A 25,038-nucleotide genomic window follows, 5' to 3' on the forward strand; every position below is an offset into this window, starting at 1 on the left:
AAAGAACAAAGGGAAAAAAGAGAGAAACAAACCAAGTAGCAAATTCTTAACTATAGAGAACAAACTGATGGTTACCAGAGGGGAGGTGGGTGGGTAAATGGGGGTTTTGACATTGGAGATTAAAAAAAAAAAAAGAAGAGTTCTAATCATTCGGGCTAACTATGTGGAAGAAAGCTTTTTATAATCTGACCATTTCTTTTCTAAAAACAGCTTTATTAATACATTGTACACCTTCAGGTCCACTTGTTTAATGTGTGGAAGCGAATGGGTTTTAATACATTTACAGAGTTATATAACATTACCATATCCAGTTTTAGGAAATCTTCATTACCCCTTAATCCTTTCTTCCCACTCCTTTCCCTAGGCACTCACTAAATCTATTTTCTATTTCTATGGATTTGCCTCTATCTTTTCAATAGGATCATGCAACATGTGGTGTTTTATCCCTGGCCTCTCTCCCTCAGCATGTTTTTTGAGATTCATCTATCTTATATCTGTACTCCATTCTGTTTTATTGGTAAATAATATTTTATTGTTTAGATAGCTCACATTTTGTTTAACCATTAGTTGATGGACATGTGGGTTGTTTCTACTTTTTGGTTATTATGAAAAATGTTTCTTGAAACATCTATATTTAAGTTTTGGGGCAGATACCTACTGGTGGAATTGCTAGGTTATAGAGTAGTTCTATTTTTAACATTTTGAAGAACTGCCATATGATCTTACAAAACTTGCATCATTTTACCTTCCTGCCAGCGAGGCATAAAGATACCAATTTCTCTACATCCTCCCAGCACTTGTTAATGTCTCCTTTTGATTATAGCCATTCTGGTGGATATAAATTGCTTATCTCATAAATCCAGTATTTCTTAAGCAGACCCAGCTATCGATATTTTCTGGAAGATGTAAGAGTTTTCTCTAAGAATTTACTTTTTTGAAAATATTGTCAAGTTGATGGTAACTGAAAAAAAAAAAAATAATAGAGCTGTACTGTGGGTCATCTGGATCACTCGCCCACCATATAACCAAGGCCTGCCACATTCTTTCAGTGTCCACATTTACTTTGCATTTGAAAGGCCATTGGCACCAAAAAATAAAACTTGAATTTTAATATGTTAATGGGAAGAGAGCAAGACATAAATCATATATTTCTGCCAAGAGGCAGGCAAATTCTCTTTGGTTTCTAATGCTACAATAAGGAATGGACACTTAGCACTATTTAAATGGAGACATGGTGAGATTCTTGAGTCATCCAAGTATTATGATAAATGTAAAAGAATGTTAATCCAACTTAGTCAACCTGATTGCAGTTCTGATTGTTCTTTTAGCTGTGATTTGATTCATGAAAAGACTGTCACATTAAATTGTGATAAAATTATTTTTCTTTAGGTTTATTTTTGGTGTTTATATGTAGATATACTTTGATTTCATAATTGTGAAACTCGGGTTGTATGTTTATATATACTTAAGCAATATTGTAATTAAAAAAATAAACATTTGAGAATCATGATCCTTATTTCTTTCTTTTAAAGGGGTCCACGCTTTTTTTTTTAAAGATTTTATTTATTTGAGAGAGAGAGTGTGTGTGCAGAGGAGGCCAGGAAGGGAGGGAGAGAGAGAGAGGGGCAAGTGGATTCCTTGCTGAGCAGAGCGCTGGGTGGGGCTGGATCTCAGGACCCTGAGATCATGACCTGAGCCGAAACCAATAGGCAGCCGCTTGACCTTGACCGACTGAGCCATCCAGGTGTTGCTTGGCCCTTTGTTAATAGAGGCAGGTGGGTAGCTCTAGAATCTGTGTCCTGTGGAATTTGATGTTTGTGTTTTTATTTGTTCAAAGTGTAATATACATAATTTTGCCAATGATTTGTTTTAAAAGCCATCTTAGAATAAAGGTGGTATTAAAGAGAAATTATTTCTTTGTAAGTGTACTTATTTTTCACAACTTTTATTTTCACTGATAACTTTTAACTTCACAGGTAATCGGTATGCATTTCCAAAGCTTTTGGCCATGTTTGGCACTTCTGTTCATCTCAGTTAATGCAGAATATATGGATGATGGTGTTGAGATGGAAGATTTTAATGAAAATTCAGAAGAGATTGATGTTAATGAAGATGAACTCTCCTCAGAGGTAAGGGTATTGTGAAATGAGTTGTAAGTTATCCCTTTACAGGATACAGAGGAGCGCGAACCCTTAAGATTCATTTCAGTTCTGACAGTATTCATTTTGTAAATGAATAGAAAACACTGTTTTTTCCCCCAAATTTCTTGCTGTGTTTTAAAGTGCCCATGTATTACAGAAATTTATGCATTGTTCCTAGCACAGTTTTATTACAATGTAAATATGGGGAAGGTTTTTACTGTCAGAATAGGAATTTGTCACTGCTGAAGAGGACTGATGGATTTCTATCTGAAAGGTTTCCAATCTCACTTCTGACATAGCCAGCCCTCTTCAGAAAGGACATAAGGTAGTATAATTTGCAGTTCTCCTAGAAGCAAAGCAAGTAGTTTTACTTATTTCTCTGAGGAAAGGAAATGCTAACTAAGAGAATGAATCAGAAAGGGGAGTGATCATGAGGCACCTGTGTCTTGGCTCATCCGGGTTAAGATGTGGTTTGAGGTGATGACTAACACGAGTCTGAAGAACCCTGCAGAGATTCTTGTACACCCTGACAGTCCAGAAGAACTTGTACAGTGAAGACCATTCATAGATAATATTGGGACCATCGGAAAATTTTTCAGAAATCTTTTTGATGGTAAGAATGGATCGATTCTCTTGTGCTAGCAGCTGCTTAAATGGCCAAGGACCATGGCATTTAGCTGTTACAGACTTCTTTGCCTCACCTACTTGGAGAGTTTGTTAGATTGTAAACTCCACAAGGACGTTTCTTTTACAACCTAGTTTATGCAATCTGCAGAAAGTAAGTAATCAGAGAGCTGCTGATTGACTTAGGTACAGCTCCTACAAGGGTCATTGGAAGGTTAATACTTCAAAGAAATTGGGAGATAACATAACACTTTCACTGCCTTTGGTGACATTTGTAAAAATGAAGTGGAATCTTTTTTTTTTTAATTTTTATTTATTTTTTTAATTTCTTTTCAGTGTTTCAGAATTCATTGTTTATGCACCACACCCAGTGCTCCATGCAATCCGTGCCCTCCTTAATACCCACCACCAGGCTCACCCAACCTCCCACTCCCCTCCCCTCCAAAACCCTCAGTTTGTTTTTCAGAGACCACAGTCTCTCATGGTTTGTCTCCGCCTCCAATTTCCCCCAACTCCCTTCTCCTTTCCATCTCCCCATGTTCTCTGTGCTATTCCTTATGCTCCACAAATAAGCGAAACCATATGATAATTGACTCTCTCTGCTTGACTTATTTCACTCAGCGTAATCCTCCAGTCCCGTCCATGTTGATACAAAAGTTGGGTATTTAGAATCTTGACCCTTCAGTAATTACGTGGAATTGTGTTTGATTATTGATTTCTACCCTGTTAAATAGACGGGAAATGTACTCTCAGGTTGGGGTAGAGATAGTGAATGGAAAAAGTCCTTCTGCATCCTTTTCCCTGAAGGTTGAGAAAACAAATCTCATACAGATAGAATCACAGAGATTGATTCAGAAAGGACCCAAATTGATCTATTACTTTAGGCAAACTTATTCATTCTTCATCAGTTCAAATTATCTCTTTATAATTTGTCAGTGAGTTAATCTTTTAAATTGTTTTGTTGGTACGTTCTGTATAGCACAGCAGTTAAGTATATGAGCTTGGAGGCAGGCAGCCTGAGCTCCTGTGATGTCCTGTAACTATCTAAATGTGCGGCAGTGGATGTAACTTGGGTGCAATAATAGTACTTTGCTCAGAGACGTCTTATGAGGATTAAAGGAACCACCGTATCCCCACCACCAATATCATTACCATCATTGCAGCCGCTTACTCTCTTACAGGGCCCTTGAAACCGGGCTTTGCAGATAATTGCTTTGCAGTGCTTTCTCTATTGAGTCTTTTTCTGCTCTGGGTTCCTAATCTCTCCAAAAGGTATCCTCATCCTCTATCATATAACAGTGGAATTTATGAGTTACTTTTAAACTAGTCTATATGCTCACTAAGTTTTTCATCTTATACAAGTTGGATCATGGTATTTCCTCTCTTTCTAATGATTTGTGTTCCCAAATATTGTCACCTATTAAGTTCCTTTCAAGGCCATGTCAGCTCTATCATGAGGCCTTCTCTAATAGAATTTTTTCCCATCCTTCCTGTGTTAGAAGGAATCAGTATGTTCTCTGTCTGCACTTATACAGTATTTTTTTTTTTCTGGCATTGTATCTCTGATACTGTCTTGTATCTTACTGCACTAAGATATAAAGTTTTGAGGCCATGTCACCTTTTATTTATTTTACTTATATGTGCATTACATACCAGGTTCTTAACTAGTGAGATTATTTAATTAAAATATTTGCAAAGATGAATAACCTTAGATTTTAAAAAATCTATTTTCTAGATTAAATATAAGACACCTCAACCTATAGGAGAAGTATATTTTACAGAAACTTTTGATAGTGGAAGGTTGGCTGGGTGAGTATTCATTCAAGAGAATGTTTTCTTTGATTTAAATAACATTTTTGAAGTTACTGGTTATTGGTCTGTGAAAATTACCTCTACTACAAAACTGTAAAAAAATGTTAAAGTACTTTATTTGGCAGTGTAACCGGTACCATAATGCATTTTTGTTATCGATAGAAATGTTTAACCTGAAGGGTTACTCATTTATACAAAGAAAATAATACAAATAAATTACGAATAGAAAGTAAAAATTTATAACATTTCCTCATCCCTAAAGATAGATATTATTAATCTAATTTCAGATAACAAATTCAAATTAGTGTTCCATCCTAAATATTGGTAAAAAAAAAGTTACTATTTACTGATTATTATATACCAGACACTGTCCTAAGTAGGTAGGTAAGTACTATCTTTATCTCCATTTTACAGGTGAGGACACTGAGGCATAGTATATCTTACATACGATCATACAACTAGTAAATTGTGGATTCCAAGTATGAGTTAACTCTAACCTTGCAGGATTCTATATGGGCATCTTTATTTAGCCTCTAAGCATTTATTTTTTAATGAGAAGTGACTGTTGGATGATCTTTTGTTGTATTTCTAATATACATTATGTCTATAAATTGCTGGTTTTTAGTTTTAATGATACGTATTTGCTTTTATCTTTGTTTACAGGTGGGTCTTATCAAAAGCAAAGAAAGATGATACAGATGCGGAGATTTCTATATATGATGGTAAAATATTTATTTAAATATTCAATAAAACCAAAATGACCCGAGTTCTCTAGCTTTACAAATTATAGTTCTATTAAATGTAGATAAGGTATATGGGGTCTGGAGCCCCATAATGCTTCACAAAAGAATGTTCAGTTTTTTGTCTCCTTTTAATATTTCTGGAAGTCCCTGGGTGATCCGTGCTTAAGCTGCCATCTGGTTTCCTAACTCTGGAAGAGTTGAATTTTTACTCCCCTGCATATAGTCATTGCATGTCCAGCAGCAGTATTTCCCGGGTTCCTGCCGTTCTCTGTTGTCTCTCCTCAAGCAGGGCACACCTACATTGAGTTGTAGCTGAGGGCAAGGTTCTCCTTGCCACTGCAGAACAGGGGGAAATTTATGAGAACTACAAGATCTGTGGCTCCTTCTGGAGCCACATCTTCCAGCCCTACATCCACTGTCATTGGGTCTCTGCTAGCATTATCTTCAGGCTTAGCCATAGAAAGAAATGTCCTGTATGCAGGGGTCATCTTTTCTTCCCTAACAGGACTTTTTTGGAGCATGATGAAAGAATTTCTTCCTCCTTCTAGTCTAAAATCAGCCTTCTCCTTTGTTGTACCCTAAAGCAAGATCAGCCTCTTCTCAAGGTGACTTCGTGGGGGTTATCTCTCTGAGAGGTCCTCATACCATAAGGATGTGACCTTACATGAAGACTCTAACAGGCTGTTACATGAGAACAATGACAAGAACAGTACATGAGATAATAGCATGTGTGGGATGTCAGCTGTCTACTTCCTTCTCCTAGTTTATTTTAGTGTGAGATGAAAATTGTGCCTGCATGTCTTCCTTTGCAGCATTCTCCATCCCAGCAACTCCTCTGGGTTTGTATGTGCTTACACTCTCCATAAAGAACTCTACCATATGCACAGATCAAACAATATTGCATTTGTTCTCTAAATCCATTTAGGGAAAAGAATAATTTCACCCACAGAAGCAGGAAGCCTGCTGGGATGTAACACAACCTAAAATACACCCACAGAAATACACATTATTAAACAGAATGCTTTACTTAAAACATCTATGTTTAGGGCATCTGGCTGGCTCAGTCACAAGAGCAAGTGACTCTTGACCTCAGGGGTGTGCATTCGGGCCCCACGTTGGGTGTAGAGATTACTTAAAAATAAAAATAAATTTAAAAACTATGTTTACATTAGTTTTTTCTAAGAATTTCAGGTAGATATTTGTTTCACATTTGTAATTTTAGAAGAATCCATTGATGGAGTTGCCTAAAATTGAGATATTGTCTATCTTACAAGTGAGTTTCAATCTCTATTTCTTGTTGGGCAGAAGTGGCTTTTAATGTTTAAATGAATTAAACATTAAAACATAAACAAGTTAAAAATCAACAAGCAAGCAAAAAACCAAACTTCTTAGCAGTCAAGTTTGGTCTATAATCTCATTAAACATACATATCCATGAAAATAATTTTCTCATATATTAGATTTAGTGTAGTTTCTCAATGGCTTTTAGCAACAACTCGAGAGCAACTTTGAAAAACACAGAATCTGTTCAAGTTCTAGATCCTGAAAATGGTATTTTGGATATTGATAGTAGTAGCATTGCTTACAAAGTGGTTGAGATTAGTAGTTAAGATTAATATTCGATTCTTTTGCAGGAATATTTATTATTCACAGTAGTTAATGGCAGCTTGTATCAAGTACCACTTGAATAAAGCTCATTCTGAGCTTGTCAGGAGTAGACAAACCTAAGAAATATGTCCTGGGATATAGAGTTCCCATTTGGAGTAGACTTACTTAAAGTTTTCAAATTAGGTATATATATTGAATAAATACTAATTATTTAAAAGATCAGCTTTCAGGATATAAAACCATGTGAAATCCTTTCAAAATGTTATTTACACCAGAATTTGGGCACCTGGGTGGCTCAGTTGGTTAAGCATCTGACTCTTGGTTTCCACTCAGGTGGAGATCTCAGTGTCGTGAGATGGCTCTGCTGTCAGCATGGATGGGGGCTTGGGAGTCTCTGCCCCTCCTCTGCCACTGACCCCCACTCCCAGAGTGTGCTCTCTCTCTGTCTCTCTCTAAAATAAATAAACAAAATCTTAAAAAACTTTTATTTACCCCAGAATTTATATTCACTGATATTGTCTAGAATTTGGCTAAATGAAAGTTATTTATTTGGGATTCGGAAAAACTTCTTGTCATTGAGCAATAATTTCCCTGTCACAAGTTTTCTAAAATTAAAGTGCTAGATGGTACCTTTTTCATAGCTGAGTAATACATGTGCATAATTGCAAGGGAAAAGGGACAAGTTTAAAAAATTCTTTACAATAAATATCCTGAAAATCCTAAAGATAAAGTTATTTCTTAAAAGAAGACCTTTTATTTTGGTGAAACCATGGATAGTAGTGATAATACAATTTATCATCAGCGTGAGAGAAGAAATATCAAATGAATTCATGTTTTTTAGAGAAGTATGGTATAACCAAATTAGGGAAAGAACAAGGAATAGAAACCTGTGAGCCTTTAAAAATGAATTTTATAAAGTGCAATAAATTCTGCACAATGATAGACCAAAAAATACTTCTCCGTGATTTATGACTGTTCAGGTTCTTGCTCTATTGGTTTTGTTTTTCTTTTTTTTTTTAGAAGGAAAAAAAGTAATATGAAGGACATTAGTGATTCATAAGTGCTTGTTAATAAGTATTTCAAGTTGGTATGATACTAGAAAACAGTTTTTGTGGGACGCCTGGGTGGCTCAGTTGGTTGGGCGGCTGCCTTCGGCTCAGGTCATGATCCCAGCGTCCTGGGATCGAGTCCCGCATCGGGCTCCTTGCTCGGCGGGGAGCCTGCTTCTCCCTCTGCCTCTGTCTGCCTGTGCTCGCTCGCTCTCTCTCCCTCTGTCTCTGACAGATAAATAAATAAAATCTTTAAAAAAAAAATAAAAAAAAAAAAAGAAAACAGTTTTTGCTAACGCGAGTTCACTGGAATAGGCGATACCTATAATTCTCAAAACTAGAATATTTTATGCAAATTAATATGAGTTGCTTATTCTCTATTCTAAAAAGAAGAAAGAAGAATCCAACACACAACTTTCGGGCTACAGGTAGCCCATCTAACTTTATAACATTTGTAGCCCATAATCTAATTTCAGGAGTTTTCTGATCTTAAACATGGAAAACCCCAGCCCAGAGAGGAGCTAACTCAGCTTTGCCATATTAGAGCTTAGTGCTTATCCAGTGCTGGGTGCATTTTTGGTGGAAAGTTCTGAGGGCTAATTGGCCTAGCCTGAGAAGGGTGACCTTAATTTATGTTCATTAGGCATATAGTTTTCAAAATAAAATTTAAATCCCTATGATAACTTTTTAAAATTTATTTTTTATTATTTTATTTAAGTAATTTCTACACCCAATGCAGGCCTCAAACTAATGACCCCAAGATCAAAAGTCACATGCTCTCCCAACTCAGCCAGCCAGGTATGGTACCATATATTTAAAAGCAAATTGACTGGGAGCGCCTGAGTTGCTCAGTGGGTACAAGCCTCTGCCTCGGGGAGCCTGCTTCCCTTCCTCCTCTCTGCCTGCCTCTCTGCCTACCTGTGATCTCTGTCTGTCAAATAAATAAATAAAGTCTTTAAAAAAAATAAAAAATAAAAGTAAATTGACTGATGCAAACTGTTTATTTTGTGTTAAGGATGCTCTTTATCTCATGTAATTTTAAAATATCTAATTTTTAAAATACAGTATTGATACAGCCATGCAACAAACCACATTTTGTAATCTCATTGATTAAAAAGTCAGAGAAGTATAATTTTAGCTGAGAAAATGAAACCATTCTTGGATAGGAGAAAAAAAGAGCAGGCATGCATACAGTTGCAGATATTATTCCTTATTTTAAAATTTTGTTTTATTTTCCCAAATCAATGTTTTTTAAACTTAAATTCAGTTAATTAATGTATAATATTATTTGTTTCAGGGGTATGAGTCTATGATTCGTCAGTCTTATATAATATCCAGTGCTTATTACAACACATACCCTCCCCAATGTCCTTCAGCCAGTTATCCTATTTTTCTACCCCCAACCCCTCCAGCAACCCTCAGTTTGTTTCCGATGATTAGGAGTCTCTTATAGTTTGTCTCCCTCTCCGGTTTTGTCTTGTTTCATTTTTTCCTCTCTTCCCCTATGATCCTCTGCCTTGTTTCTTCAATTCTACATATGAGTGAAATCATATAGTTGTCTTTCTCTGATTGACTTCTTTTGCTTAGCATAATACCCTCTAGTTCCATCCATGTCATTGCAAATGTCAAGTGTTTTTTGTTTTTTTTTTTTGGTGGCTGAGTAGAAGTCCATTGTGTGTGTGCATATATACATCTTCTTTATCCATTCATCTGTTGATGGACATCTGGGCTCTTTCCATAGTTTGGCTATTGTGGACATTGCTGCTATAAACATTGGAGTGCACGTGCCCCTTCAGATCACTACATTTGTATCTTTAGGGTAAATACCCAGTAGTGCAACTGCTGGCTCACAGGGTAGCTCTATTTTCAACTTTTTGAGGAACCTCCATACTGTTTTCCACAGTGGCTGCACCAGCTTGCATTCCCACCAACAGTGTAAAAGGTTCCCCTTTCTCCCCATTTTCACCAACATCTGTCACTTCCTGACTTGTTAATTTTAGCTATTCTGACTGGTGTGAAGTGGTATCTCATTGTGATTTGGTTTTGTATTTCCCAAATGCCGAATGATGTGGGGCATTTTTTCTTGTCTGTTGGCCATTTGGATGTCTTCTTTGGTGAAATGTCTATTCATGTCTTCTGCCCATTTCTTGATTGGATGATTTGTTCTTTGGGTGTTGAGTTTGACAAATTCTTTATGGATTTTGGATACTAGCCCTTTATGTGATATGTCATTTGGAAATATCTCCTCCCATTCTGTCAGTTGTCTTTTGGTTTTGTTGACTGTTTCCTTTTCTGTGCCAGAGATTTTATCTTGATGAAGTCCCCCAATAGTTCATTTTTGCCTTTGTTTCCCTTGCCTCTGGAGACGTGTCTAGCAAGAAGTTGCTGTGGCTGAGGTCACAGAACTTGTGTTCTCCTCTAGGATTTTAATGGATTCCTGTCTCACATTTAGGTCTCATCCATTTTGAGTCTATTTTTGTGTGTGGTGTAAGGAAATGGCCCAATTTCATTCTTCTGCATGTGGCTGTCCAAGTTTCCCAACACCATTTGTTGAAGAGACTGTCTTGTATTCCATTGGATATTCTTTCTTGTTTTGTCCGATATTCTTTGACTGTAGAGTTGAGGGTCCATTTCTGGGTTCTCTATTCCGTTCTACTGATCTATGTGTCTGTATTTGTGCCAGTACCATACTATCTTGATTACAGCTTTGTAATAGAACTTGAAGTCCGGAATTGTAATGCTTCCAACTCTGGTTTTCTTTTTTAACATTCCTTTGGCTATTCTGGGTCTTTTGTGGTTCCATACAAATTTTAGGATTCTTTGTCCCAGCTCTGTGAAAAAGTTGATGGTATTTTGACAGGAATTGCATTGAATATATAGATTGCTCTAGTTGGCATAGACATTTTCACAGTATTTGTTCTTCCAGCCCAAGAGCGTGGAATGTTTTTCCATTTCTTTGTGTCTTCCTCAGTTTCTTTCATGGGTGTTCTAGTTTTCCGAGTACAGATCTGTTGTATCTTTGGTTAGGTTTATTCCTCAGTATCTTATGGTTTTGATTGGAGTTGTAAATGGGATCGACTCTTTAATTTCTCCCTCTTCTGTCTCATTGTTGGTGTATAGAAATGCAACTGATTTCTGTGCATTGATTTAAAATTTTGTTTTATTTTTCCCAAATCAGCCTTTTTGAAAAAATCTTACGGGTCACTGCTGGTAAATAATCTGTAAGTCAGTGTTTTGGGTTTTAGTTTAATTGCTTTGCTTTATATTTTAGGAAGATGGGAAATAGAAGAATTGAAAGAGAACCGAGTGCCCGGTGACAGAGGTCTGGTACTGAAATCTAGAGCAAAGCATCATGCAATAGCTGCTGTATTAGCAAAACCCTTCATTTTTGCTGATAAACCCTTGATCGTTCAGTAAGTTTTACTACGTTTTTCAGTACTTTTTCTGAAATTTGTGTTAGTTTTGTATGATTTGGCTTCTGAATATAGCTATAATGGGTATAAAATGGGCATAAAAATCCAGATTTCCTTTTTGGTTTCACTTACTTAAATACATAATGTATTTATACACACAGATACTCTGAGGTTTTGAGGGAAAGCCAGGTTGATTTAAAAACTATATATATATAGTAATATAAAAAGATTCTGCCACCATAGAGTGTAGAATACATACTGAAATCACCATTTTTATTTTAACTCTTTTCTTAAAATTCCTTGCTCTGAGGATATTAACATCCGTGTATTCAGAATGGAACCATAAATGTTGCTGTTAAACCAGTTATAAGATTTAAAAGAAACATATTTTAAAAAGGGTATGCATATATAGATCAGTGTCTTTCCACCTTTTATTTTTTAATTTCTTAAAATTTAAATTCAATTTAATTAACATATAGTGTATTATTAGTTTCAGAGGCACATGTTTACACAGACAATGCTTCCCTTCCCTCCCACACAGCGTGCCATAAACTAGTTTTAGTATGATATTGCTTACAGGTATACCATCATAAAATCAGGTAGAAATTTTTCAAGATTCACCTACATAAAATGGATATAAAGCAAAATAGATGTGTACAAGTACACTTAAAAGCCTGATAAAATTCAAATTAAAAACAAAGAAAAGGAAATGCATAAATATCATTTTCTCCCTTCTGTTAGAAGATTTGGCTGTCCAAAGTTAATGACAACATAAAGAAATATTAACTGTAAAGTATATCACTCTAGAACCACTTCAGTTTTTTTTGTTACCGTGTTAAACATGTTCCTACGTAGGATAACTACAGTGTCATTTTGTGTTTTAGAAATTTTTTAAAATATGGCATTTGGTGTATTTGTCTTCATTTTTCACTTGTGTTGCTTTGGCTTAGTTGCACTGTCATGTCAATAAATTTAAAATTTTAAATAATGTCAAGGAATATATAACTATTAACAAATTAAAAATATTTTTACAAGTACTTATTGGCACTAATATTTGAGCTTGATAGTATTTGTTGTGATTCAGGATTTGGCTTTTCTTTTTTCTTGAAAGTTTGAAAGTAATCCTATTTTTCTGTTGAAACTTATTTGAATATAATATCACTTTCTATTTTGATCCTTTGTGGCTTAAATGATAGGGCAAAGAAAAATAATAGAAAGTGTATTTTCAGAGTAAAATGAATAAAATTTAGTGGTTTAGAAGGTATAAATCACTACTAGGCAAGTAAGCAAAAGATAGAAGCAAAGATTGGATAATAAGTCTTGAAGAATTATTAAGTAATTGGAAATTACGTCCTGAAAAAAAGAAAAGGAAAGCCAAGAAGAATTGAATAGCATTCTTTGATATGCTTTGATATGCTTAAAACAACTCAAAGGAGAGTAAATGTCTTCTCTTAATATTGCAACAATGAAATGGGATAAATAAATTTTATATTAAGTACTATAAATACAATGGATTCACAATATAAATTTACTCTCAAGTTGCTTTTCCCAAATGGTGTATGTGTTAATATGCATTTTGTGGTCATACAAGTTTAAGAAATGAAGCATGTACTTACTGTAGACATAAGGAAACATATTTGCTTGCCCATTTAGACTTGGAGAAAGAAGTTCTACATGCAAAAACCCGTTTCTGACTTCAGTACTGTGTCTTCCAGACATATTTCACCACAGAATTTCCCCCCACCCAACAATAATTACTGCTTCATAGGAGAGTGTGGGAAATGATACTCTCAGGAAATAGGGTTGCCAAGTATCTTCCATGTCCTCCTCTTACCTGTGACTAAGGAAGAGCAGCAGTTGGGTTATGAGACACACATTCAGTGATCTCTAATCCACTATGAGTTGTTTACGTTAGGCACAACTTAATGATTTGAAAACTCTGCACGTTTGCAATGGGAGAAATAGACATAATGATTAGGTCTAGGCATATTATCACCACAAGGCTATGTTCATATTTATAGGGACAATTTACATCATTTTTTTTCAGATCTTACTTTTCACAGAACCCTTTGTCCATTGATCACCTAAAATAAAACTATCATTTTATTTTACCTAAAATAATTAATATTTATCTTTAATTCACACTGTGCACCATTTCCTTTACATTACAGTCTATAAAAACATGTTCCATAAGAAAACATTTCTTTGTTGGCTAGTGCTTAAAATAAAAATAGTGACAAGGCTTTGAGGAATACAAACTGTCCTTTATTTAAAAAATGGGGAAAAAAAAAACAAAAACAACCAAACCCTTTCTTTTGATCATAACAGAAGCTAACATTTTGGACATCTGTCCGTTGCTGTGCATTGCTGTGCATGGTATTATTTAAGCATCTCGACCGTTTGAGGTCCTGGAGCTTGAATAATTTGACTTTACCCTTGGTGTCACTAGAGTAGTGGCAGAATCAAGAATAAATCTCAGGTCTCTGTGGCTCCAAAGCACATGCTGGTAAACCCCGTTGTATGCTTCTTGAGAAACCAAGCAGAGTAGAAATTAGGAGGAAAGATCATCATAGTCTGGCAACTCAGACAATCACTACAGTAAAATCACATTTTACTGTATTTCCTTTGTTCTCTTCAGTGTAAAATATATACACTAATTGGGTTCAAACTGTCAGAGTTTTGTATGCTATTTTTTTGTTGTTTTTACCTTTGTTATCACTGAAGTTTGTTTTTTTTTTTTTAGAAAAATTTTAAACTGCAGTCCTTTCTTAAAATGATCACTGGTTCCTGTTACGTCTCTGGTTTTTATTTCTTTTAATTCATGAAACTGAATCACAACCATTTTGATTTTTACTGTTTTTCACTCTAAGGGCTATTTCATTGATTATTTCATATGTAATCAATAATTTATCAAGAATTTCTCCTAAATACTGCTCGATATGTCTATATCTATTGCCTAAACAAGACAATTTCCTTTATAAAAACAAAACAACAAGAAAATCTTCTGCTGAAAATTACACAGTGTTGCAAATCTATGAAAAAGCTCTCATATCAGTTCACGCCTTCAGTTGTTTTTCTGTATTTCCTGGCTGTTAAGGTCTGAGATACTTCACGTTATTGACTGAGATTATAAAATCTCTTTGCTGGAGGTATTTAATTAAATGTACCAGTTATTTAATATGGTTTAGGTATAGTTGAATTAAAGTACAAATTAATGAACTTGATATATCTAAGCTCTATCAGCAATTTCTTAGAAATCTGTTGCTGTAGCTATGGTCTTCATAATCTTCATTTTTTAGTTTATAAAGAAATATGTATAATGTATGCTTTATCTGAATTTGAAATTTCCTATTATAGTTTTAAAGTATCTTATCCTTAATTCAGTAAGTTTTGATGGGAAAACTTATTTCAACAAGTTGGTTGGCTTTTCTATAGTTGATTATAATCATTCTACTTTGCATGTTTTAAGGATGTGCCTAGACAAAGCATTTCTGCTTATTCCCTGTATGTCATGGATATGCTTTATAAGAGCTTTTGGTGATGTAAAACATTTGTGTTTAAATGAACTGAGAGTAATACATTCAATCTTAAAGAGCAATTAGTAATTTTTTTTTATTTATCAGCAGTATGATTCTTTTTCCCTTCATTTAGATATGAAGTAAATTTTCAAGATGGTATTGATTGTGGAGGTGCATACATTAAACTCCTAGCAGACACTGATGATTTGAATCTGGTATGATATTTTAATGTTTAAGAAAACCTTATTAAAGTTAATATCTTAAAGGAGTAAATGAGAAAACTGAAATTTTTATTTTCAACTGAAATCAGAAAGAACCTTAACAATCTTTAACCAGCCTGAGTGTGTATAGCTTTCAGAGTGTGCCTTCAAATTTCATACACAGCTGTGTTACTTGATGGTATCAGTTTTATAATCTTTAGCAACATAATAAAGTTTGCCATGTCTATACATAAAAAATAACATGGTGCTTATAAATGTCATTAAAAGATCAGCTCAGAATTACTTTCTTTACAAATTAACAATCATAAGTTTGTTCGGAGAAGTAAAATAACAGCAAAGCAAAACAAACAAACAAACAAACAAACAAAGTAAAACAAAATCACCAAAGAACCAAATAAAAAAGGTGGGCCAGTTCAGGAATTGGGAGTCCGCCAGAAATAACGTGGTTAAAAATGTTTTGAGAAAGAAGTAAGTGTATCAGGTTGGAAACACTTGTAGCATTCTCCTGCCTGGGCTGTGTCAGGGCTTCTGCATATAACAGAAGATAAAGGAGACCTCGGTGACATCTTTGTCAGACTGCATGGCTGTGCATAGGCTGTGAGACGTGGATTAAAGGATTCGTGTTGTTATTCTTAGAATTAGTTAAAGGGGAGCCCATTGGTAGTGTATGTTAGAGCTCTTGTTTTGGGTATTATAAGGTGACCATCACTCAAAGGTATAATGACATAATAAACTTAAATGCTAGGTATTTTGCTAAACATGTAATCTGATTAATTTAGCTAATCCTCAGAGAAACCTTGTAAAATAGGTACTATTATTATTTCCATATCTGAAAGGTAGCAAAACAGGACTACACCAAGGCTAAGAAATTTATTCAGGGCCACATACAGCTGCCTAAGGGCAGTGGTAGGATTTGAACCCCGGGATCTGACAACAGATCCCATGCTTTTAGCGAATAGGCGATGCCAAATAAAGACAAATTACTAGTAGAAAAACAGGGAGCATGTCTCTATGTCTGTGTTTGTGTCTGAATCTCTCTTCGCTCTGTGCTCAGGAAGGTCGTTTTCTGGTGTCCTCTTGAATAATAGTAATGAGTAATCATTTTAGTCTTAAAGTCATGAGTATGCTTTTCTCTGTGCTTAAGTTTCTTAACAAAATATTAATAGTACAGATTTATATAAAGTAATCAAAGTTTATTATGATGTTGGTAAGGTGGTTTCAGCTTCTCTCCTACATCTTCAGGAGGAGAGTAGCATATGCATTTTTAAAAAATCTTTTTGAGAGAAAAATTGTCTTTTTTCTGCATCCTTTATTTTCAAGTGTGTCAAATAATTCTTTGGTGATTTAGCATTTAATACATTTTTATAACCTCTACCCAACTGGATAGAATAGAAAAATTCATTAAATACTCTGATTCTGGACTAATCCCAACACATCTCTCTTTGAAGGAAAACTTTTATGATAAAACATCCTATACCATTATGTTTGGACCAGATAAATGTGGAGAAGATTATAAACTTCATTTTATCTTCAGACATAAACATCCTAAAACTGGAGTTTTTGAAGAGAAACATGCCAAACCTCCAGATGTAGACCTTAAAAAGTTCTTTACAGACAGGAAGACTCATCTTTATACCCTTGGTATATCCTTTTAATTGATTCATTAATTCAGAACTATTTACTGACTACTGATATTTTCATGGCAGGTGCTTTGGGAGAAACAAACATGGATCCTACCTCCCCGTAAGGAGCTTATCTTTTCAGGCTAATTTTCATGCATGTAGTGCAGAAAATACCCAATACTCTTACTTTCTAGTAAGTGCTATATGCAAGGTGCAGATGAGATAAGAGTTAAAAGGCAACATTCCTCCTAGTTTGGAGACTCAAAGAAAACTCAGTAAAGGAGATTGTATATTAACTAGTCTCGAAGTGTAGATAGAACATGGAAAATAGGAGAAGAGGAGGATATTTTAGGTGCTCTGACATTAGTGGTGCTGTAAGAACAGGAGACTGGGAAATAAGATTAAAGAGGAAGGAGTCCTTGATGGCAAGCTCAGAAGCTTAGACTTTACAGGCAGTTGTGATTATTGTTAGACCCGACCTCATGGTGGTTGTGGCACATACTTGCGCTTTGAAAGATGAGGTCTTGAGCAACCGTTGTATTAACATATATAGCTTTACTTTAGAACATGGGTGTTTCCGTAGACATTGAGTGGGAGGAACATTACAAGGGATTGTTTCTCCCCTTCCCAAGTATGTACGGTTATGGTGCTTTGATGTGTCCGTGATTATTTAAAATCACAGCGTGTCAGAACCCGACAGGACAATTCTCTCGAGTTCTAAGGTATTTCAGTTTCCTTTCCAAAGACTGTGGCTGCAGAAACATTCATGTTGTCTGCCAGGGCAGTGACCAGTTTTATTTTTAATGTGAGCATTGATGATAATAAAGAGCTTTTTTTGAAATTGGAAAATAGATCTGGATGTTTTGGGGAACATAATCTGTAGAGATAATGAGAAATTATAACTAGAACAGGGCAAATGAATTTCATTAGACTTTGTACAAACTTGGTGAAAAGCCACTTAGCATAATATTACCAAAGACCGTAAGTTTATGTGTTTTGAAACCACAATGACATTTTCAAGGATTATCCAAAGAAAATAATCCAGAAGAAAAAGAGCTATGTGTAAAAATACACTGTAAATTTAAAGCAACCTGAATGTTACAGTAGGAATGTTGTATACAATACAAAAATGGTAACTCTGGAAGTGTTTAGCCATAGGGGAAAATGTTTATAATATTAAAATGTCAAAAGAAGGGTGCCTGGGTGGCTCAGTTGGTTGAGCGACCGCCTTCGACTCAGGTGATGATCCCAGAGTATCAGGATCGAGTTCCACATTGGGCTCCCAGCTCCACAGGGAGTCTGCTTCTCCCTCTGACCTTCTCCTTGCTCATGCTCTCCCTCACTGTCTCTCTCTCAAATAAATAAATAAAATCTTTTAAAAAAATATCAAAAGATAATGAGATTCAGGTTGGAGGTGCATCATCATGGGGGCCATTAGACAAATTATGCGAATAGAAAGACTAGAAAAAAAGAACTAATTTTCATTAGTCGCCAGGGACCTACTGTACTCTGTGCTTGATCGTTTGTTTAGAACCATCATGTGAGGTGAGCAGTTTCTCTTTATTTTACCTTAACTTAGGTTAAGCAACTTGCTCTAGGAAATAAAAGTAACTAGAATTGAATTTCAAGTCTAACTCATAAACGTTTGTGTTCTTACTACTACATACAAAAACTTTGTCGTACTAGGATTATTGAGTGACTTTTTAAAAACTTTTCTGCACTACTGTTGTATTTTTACAACATCATTTTGTAGTTGTTCTAAGAACCATATAGAGTACCTTAAAATGCTTTATAATCCAAGGCCTGTTACTGTAAATTCATTTTAAATATTTAGTATAGTTTTAGACAAAGATATTTTTCCACATATGAGTATTTGTCACATGCTTTTTTGTTTTAACTGTAATTTCTAAAAATTTCAGTTGCAAATTTTATTCAGCACATTGTTTTCAAGATTTTTATTGAGAAATACCTTTTTTGAATTGGGAAGAATCTAGTACTTTTTTACACTTAAGATCTTAGCTCTGCCTAAATCTTGACTTTTTCCTTTGCATGGTAATACAGTTTTATAATCTCAGCTGTAATAGAGGAAGAAATATTGGAGGAAAAGAGGAGGGATGGGGCGCCTGGGTGGCTCAGTGGGTTAAGCCTCTGCCTTCAGCTCAGGTCGTGATCCCAGGGTCCTGGGATCAAGCCCTGCATCGGGCTCTCTGCTCCATGGGGAGCCTGCTTCTTCCTCCTCTCTCTGCCTGCCTCTTTGCCTACTTGTGATCTCTGTCTGTCAAATTAAAAAAAGAGAGAGAGAGAGAGAAGGGAGAAAATGGTGTTTGCATTATTTGAGTTTGCGTATGGATTGTAGTTTTTGATTTTGCTATAAGTAACTTGGTACTATTGTGACTGAAACCTCTGGAGATTGTTTTTGCTTCAGAACCATTTCTTCAGAAAGTGGTAGCCCACTGACTAAGTCAGGATGATCCCAACATTTGTTGACAGTTCCTACTTCCCTAGCTTATTGAAAGCAAATGTTAGGCATCATTTTCATCTACCATTCTTTCCAAAGACATACAGTTTACCCAGTGACCCCCCAAGTTTACAGAAGGAGGCAAGAACTTTTATTTTGTCATTACAATGGAAGGCGGGGTTCATTATGAAACTTTTGGCTTGGGAACTTTTAGAGAGCTGGAATTCACCTCCAAACAGACCTAAGTTTAAGCTTGTATATTTTCAATCAACCTTAAGATATTTTACACTACAATGTATGAATCATTGAATTTGAAGTGCCGGTGAACTTTAAAATTTTCTAGGAAGTGGTAGTCATGTATGAGTGTGAATTTCCTGATTTTGGTGACTAGATTGGGGTTTATATAGGAGAATGTCTTCGTTTGTAGGAAACAGACATTAAAACACACAGGGATGATGTGCATGAGGTCAGTAACTTACTCTCAAGTGGTTCATGAGAAAAGTTCTTTGTAGTACATTTACAAATTTTGAAGTTTGAGATAGTTTCAAAAAAGTTATTTGAAATACTGAAGAAGATTGGAATGCATTCTGTAATTATAAAACAGTGAAGCTGACTGGTTGTGAGGGTCCCAAACTGAGCGAGCTATTGGATATTCTTTATTTGAGAAGTAATGGAGCATTTCATTAACTTAATTTACTTAAGACAAAATTTTATCTTTGGTTTTAGAAAACATTCTACCTAGTGATCTTAGCATATTTTGATTTTTAATGCATTGTAATTCCTCGATTTCTGGTTGAGAAAAAAATTTACCCATGAAATATAGGGTGGCTTTCTTATTTAGAAGATTATCTTTAAAATGTCAGTCATTATGATAAGTGTAATATATTTAAATTGGTCTTTAGTGATGAATCCAGATGACACATTTGAAGTATTAATTGATCAAATAGTTGTAAACCAAGGAAGCCTACTAGAAGATGTGGTTCCTCCTATCAATCCTCCCAAAGAAATTGAAGATCCCAGTGATAAAAAGCCTGATGAATGGGATGAAAGAGCTAAAATCCCTGATCCTTCTGCTGTCAAACCAGAAGACTGGTAAGTAAAGAATTCAGTAGCAAAGATTAGTTGGTGTAATTCAGTAATGAGATATTCCATGTAAGTGAAGTTTACAACCAGTAAAGCATTCTCTTTTAAACATTAAAATTACTTATTTTGACTATTTTGGGTGAAATACTTTCCTAAAATAGATTTTGTAGGAGTACTTGGGTAGCTCAGTCAGTTAAGCATCTGAATCTAGATTTTGGCTCAGGTCATGATCTCAGGGTTGTGAGATTGAGCTCCCTGTCCAGCTGCGCCCTGGGCATGGGTCCTGCATTAGATTCTGTCTCTCCCTCTCTCTTTGCCCTTCCCCTCCAAAGAAAACCAAAATAGATTTCGTAAATCCTTGCTTTTTTTTTTTTTTTTTTTGGGGGGGAATTGTGAAGCTTTTTTTTTTTTTTATAATTTTATTTTTTATAAACATATATATATATATATATTTTTCCCCCAGGGGTACAGGTCTGTGAATCTCCACGTTTACAAACTTCACAGCACTCACCATAGCACATACCCTACCCAATGTCCATAACCCCCCCCCAACCCCCCTCTGCCCAGCAACCCTCAGTTTGTTTTGTGAGATTAAGAGTCACTTATGGTTTGTCTCCCTCCCAATCCCAACTTGTTTCATTTACTCTTCTCCTACCACATTAACCCCCCATGTAAATCCTTGCTTTTTAAGTATCTTAATTTTCATTTTAATTAATTTTTAATTTTCTTACCTTTTTCAGTATTTTTTTTTTGTTTCCAATGCTGTGTGTTGTGTGTGTGTAGAGGGTGGAATTCCATGACTCTAAAGCACCAACACTTTAATTTTAATTCTAGTTTAATCTTTATCATATATGTTTGTGTATATTTTATATAGTTAGTCTTTTCAGTTAATGATTACTGGGCTTACAATAGCCATATGTTTAGTGTTTGGGCACATAGAACTATATGTCTAAAATAAATGAACTAGTCCATATGAAAATTATACTTTGATAAATCTTATAGAAAACATGCAATTAGAATCCAGCAAATAGAAAAAGGACAATATTTCCTAACCAGGTGGACTGCAAGGTTAGTTTAATATTGAAAATCAATCAATATAATACACCATACTAAGAAATGTTTTGAACTTCATCCATATTTGTGATTATATCAGTAGTTAGTCTTGTTTTAGGGATTTATTATAATTTGTTTATCCAGTCACACATTGATGAAAGTTTTGGTTGTTTCCTGTTTGGGGCAATTTTGAATAAAGCCATTATAAACACTTGTGGACAGGGCTTTGTGTGACATAATTTTCCCTTTTTCTTGGGTAAATACCTAGGAGAGGGATTGTTGGATTATATAGTAAGTATATGTTTAAATTTCTAAGAAACTGTCAAAATTTTCCAAAAGGATATACCATTTTGCATCCGCACCAATATTAAGTAAGAATTATAGCTCTTATACATGTACAGCATTTGGTCTTACCTGTTTTTTACTGAGATGTAATTGACATATAACATTGTATCAGTTTAGGTGTACAACATAATGGCTTGATATATGTGTAAATTCAAAAATCATGAGCACATTAAGTAATTAACATCCATTACCACACAGGTACAAATTTGTGTGTGTGTGTGTGTGTGTGTCTGCACGCGTGTGTGTGATGGGAAATTTTAAGGTCTACTCTCTTAGCAACTTTCAAATACACAATACAGGATTATTAACTGTAGTCATATGGTGTACTTTCATTCCCAGGACTTAACTCATTTTATAGCTAGAAGTTTGTATTTGATCTGTTTATTATTGTTTTTCTTTGGCTATTCTAAAAGGTTTGTAGTGATATCTAATGTAGTTTTAGTTTGCATTTCCCTGATAACTAATCATGTTGAGCCACTTTTCACTCACTTGCCATTCATATCATTTCTTTGATCCAGTATCTTTTCAATTTTTTTGTCTTAATTGGGTCATTTTTTATATCGAGTTATGGAAGTTCTTTATATTCTGGATACATGTATTTTACTAGTTACATTTTGCTCTATAACAAATTATCCCAAAACCTAGCAGCTTGAGGCATTATCTCACAGTTTCTGTGATTCAGGAATCTGAGAACAGCTTAGCTGGGTCTTCTGGCTCTGGGTTTCTCACAGGCTACAGTTAAGATGTCAGCTGAAACTGTGGTCATCTAAAAGGCTTAACTGGGAGTGGATCCAGTTTCAACCCCACCACGTGTGTTTTGGCAGCGTTCCATTTGTTGAGGGGCTGACTTGTCATCGTTGGACTGAGAGCCTCAATTCCTTGCTGGATGTTGACCAGAGTCGTTCTCCCTTGGTTCCTTGCAATCTAGACCTCTCCACAGAGAGAGACTCAGTTCCTTGCTGGATGTTGGCCAAAGTCCTCCCTTGGTTTCTTGTAGTCGAGGCCTCTCCATAGTGTAGCTCACAATATAGTAGCTCCCTTCAAGGAAGTAAAAGTGAGGGAAGAGAGAGTGTGGAGAAGATGGAAGTCACAGTTCATAGTGGGTTAACAGTGTTCTCCAGAAACCCATATCTACTCAGAACCTATGATTATGAGTTTGTTTGGAATTAGGATCTTTGCTGATATAATTAAGATGAGGTCATACTGAATTAGGATGGGCCCTACATCCAATGTGACTGGTGTTCTTAGAAGAAGAGGGACAATTGGACAGATATGCATAAGGAGAACACCATGTGACAACTAAGGCAGAAATTGAAGTGATGCATCTCCGAGCCAGCGGATGGCAAGTATTGCCAGCACCACTAGAAGTTAAGGAGAAGCAAAGAAGGATCCTCCCCCAGAGCCTTGAGCCCTCTCAGAACTTTGACTTCTGATCTCCGGAGTTCTGTCATTTTAAGGCTGTAGCTTGTGGTACTTTGTAGTTTGTAGTTATAGCACCTCAGGAAACTAATAGATGGCCTTTTATAACTCAGTCTTGGAAGTAACATCACATCAGTAATTTCTGTTCATTAGTAGCATGTTCTTAGGTCCAACCTACACTCAAGGAGAGGGGAGCACATGTGGGCATGAGTACCGGGAGGCAGGGATTATTGGAACCTATTTCAGAAGCAGCCTGCTTCAGTCCGAGATGACTGCAGTCCTGGCACATTCCTTGACTCCAGCCTGTCAGAGACCCTAAGCAGAGGACGCAGGAAGGGGTACCCAGATTCAGAAACCACAGTAATAAACATTATTTTAAGCCCCAAAATTTTGTGTTTATACAGCAATAGTCAATTAATACGGATACGCATCATGCAGATATTTCCTCTCACTCTGAGGATGGTCCTAATTTTCTTAATAGAGAACAGAGTTTTAAATTTTCGTGAAGTTCAGTTTGTCAATATTTGTCTTTGATGATTCATGACTTTAGTGTCTTACCTAAGGAATCTTTGCCCAAATGAATGCCACAAAGATTTGCACTTTTTTCTAGACAAGTCACTAAAACTCTGTTCTAAGTTAACTGTATGTAGTGTGAGATCTAAAACAAGATTACTTTTTAAAAATATGGATGTCTAATTGTTTCAACACCTCTTGTCATCATGTCTGTAATGATCTGTACTGATGAGCCTTCTTTCATTTCTAACATGGTAATTTGCATTTTTTCTTAATGTATCTAACTAGAGGTTTATCAATTAAAATTTTTTTTAAGATTCTATTTATTTCTTTGAGAGAGTGGGAGAGCAAGTGAGAGAGCACCAGGAGGACCAGCAGAGGGTGAATGAGAAGCAGACACCCCGCTGAGCAGGGACCCTGGATGCGGGGCTCTATCCCAGGACCCGGGGATCATGATCTGAGCTGAAGGCAGCTCCTTAACCCACTGAGCAACCCAGACACCCTGAAGTTTATTAATTTTATTGATCTTTCAGAAGAACTGGCTTTTGTTTTAGTTTTTCCCCTCTATTGACCTTTTTAAGATTTTGTTACTTCTTCTTACCTTGAAGCAAATTATTGCTTATTTTTATTTATTTATATTTTTTTTGGCCTTATTAAGTTAGAAAATCTCTCCTGGTAGAAGTAGCTGTACATTTTCTCTAAACACTGCTTTGACTATGTTTCACAAATATATGTTACTTACAAGAACATTCAGTTCATGTTGTGTTCTAATTTCATTAGTGATGTTTTTCTTTGATCCATGTGTTTTTAAATGTGTTGCTTCGGTGGCAATTATTTGGGATTTCCCAGATATAATTTTCATTTTGACTCCCAACTTTTAATGCTATTGTCAGAAAATTTACAAATGTCAATTACATCAGTGTGGTTGAATGCATCTATATATTTATTGGTTTTCAGTCTGTTCTCTCACTGAGAGAAGAATATTAAAATCTCTAACTACAATGATGGAATTGTCCGTATCTCCTTTGAGTTCTGTTAATTTTTGCTTCATGTATTTTGAAGATCTGTTACTATATCTATTTGCAGTATTTCATGACCTCTTGAGGAACTGACTGCTTTATTATTATAGAATAATGTCCTTCTTTTTTGTTGTTTTTGTTTGTTTTGTTTTGTTTTTAATTTGGTGAAAGAACATTTACTGCTGCTGGTTACATGATCAATATGTTTCTTGAAGGAAATTTGGGGAACGAATAATATCCTTCTTTATAAACTCTTGTAATACTCTGTCTTAACATCTGCTTTAGTCTCATACTGAGTCAACAGTCCTGCTTTCTTTTAAATCATGTTTCCATTGAATATTATTTTCCATTATTTACCTGTAACCTATATATGCCTTTATTTTTTAAATTGATTTTCT

General features: G+C 35.4%; 1 protein-coding gene across 2 annotated transcripts in view; it reads left to right on the forward strand.

The window, feature by feature from the left end:
* Positions 1 to 25,038, forward strand: part of CLGN (calmegin) — a 59,770-nt gene that overhangs the window by 14,703 nt on the left and 20,029 nt on the right. The window contains exons 2-8 of one of the 2 annotated variants that reach the window (XM_032857268.1): positions 2,044 to 2,129; positions 4,501 to 4,574; positions 5,241 to 5,299; positions 11,248 to 11,389; positions 15,041 to 15,122; positions 16,577 to 16,769; positions 20,111 to 20,300. In XM_032857268.1, the coding sequence (XP_032713159.1) occupies positions 2,049 to 2,129; positions 4,501 to 4,574; positions 5,241 to 5,299; positions 11,248 to 11,389; positions 15,041 to 15,122; positions 16,577 to 16,769; positions 20,111 to 20,300 (821 nt within the window). In that variant the 5' untranslated portion in view covers positions 2,044 to 2,048. Of the gene's footprint in view, positions 1 to 1,976; positions 2,130 to 4,500; positions 4,575 to 5,240; positions 5,300 to 11,247; positions 11,390 to 15,040; positions 15,123 to 16,576; positions 16,770 to 20,110; positions 20,301 to 25,038 lie in introns of both variants that reach the window. The other variant, XM_032857258.1, reaches the window with a different exon arrangement.

This window comes from Lontra canadensis, unplaced genomic scaffold, assembly GCF_010015895.1.
Source record: "Lontra canadensis isolate GAN:19392208 unplaced genomic scaffold, GSC_riverotter_1.0 scaffold1, whole genome shotgun sequence".
Taxonomy (NCBI): Eukaryota; Metazoa; Chordata; class Mammalia; order Carnivora; family Mustelidae; genus Lontra; species Lontra canadensis.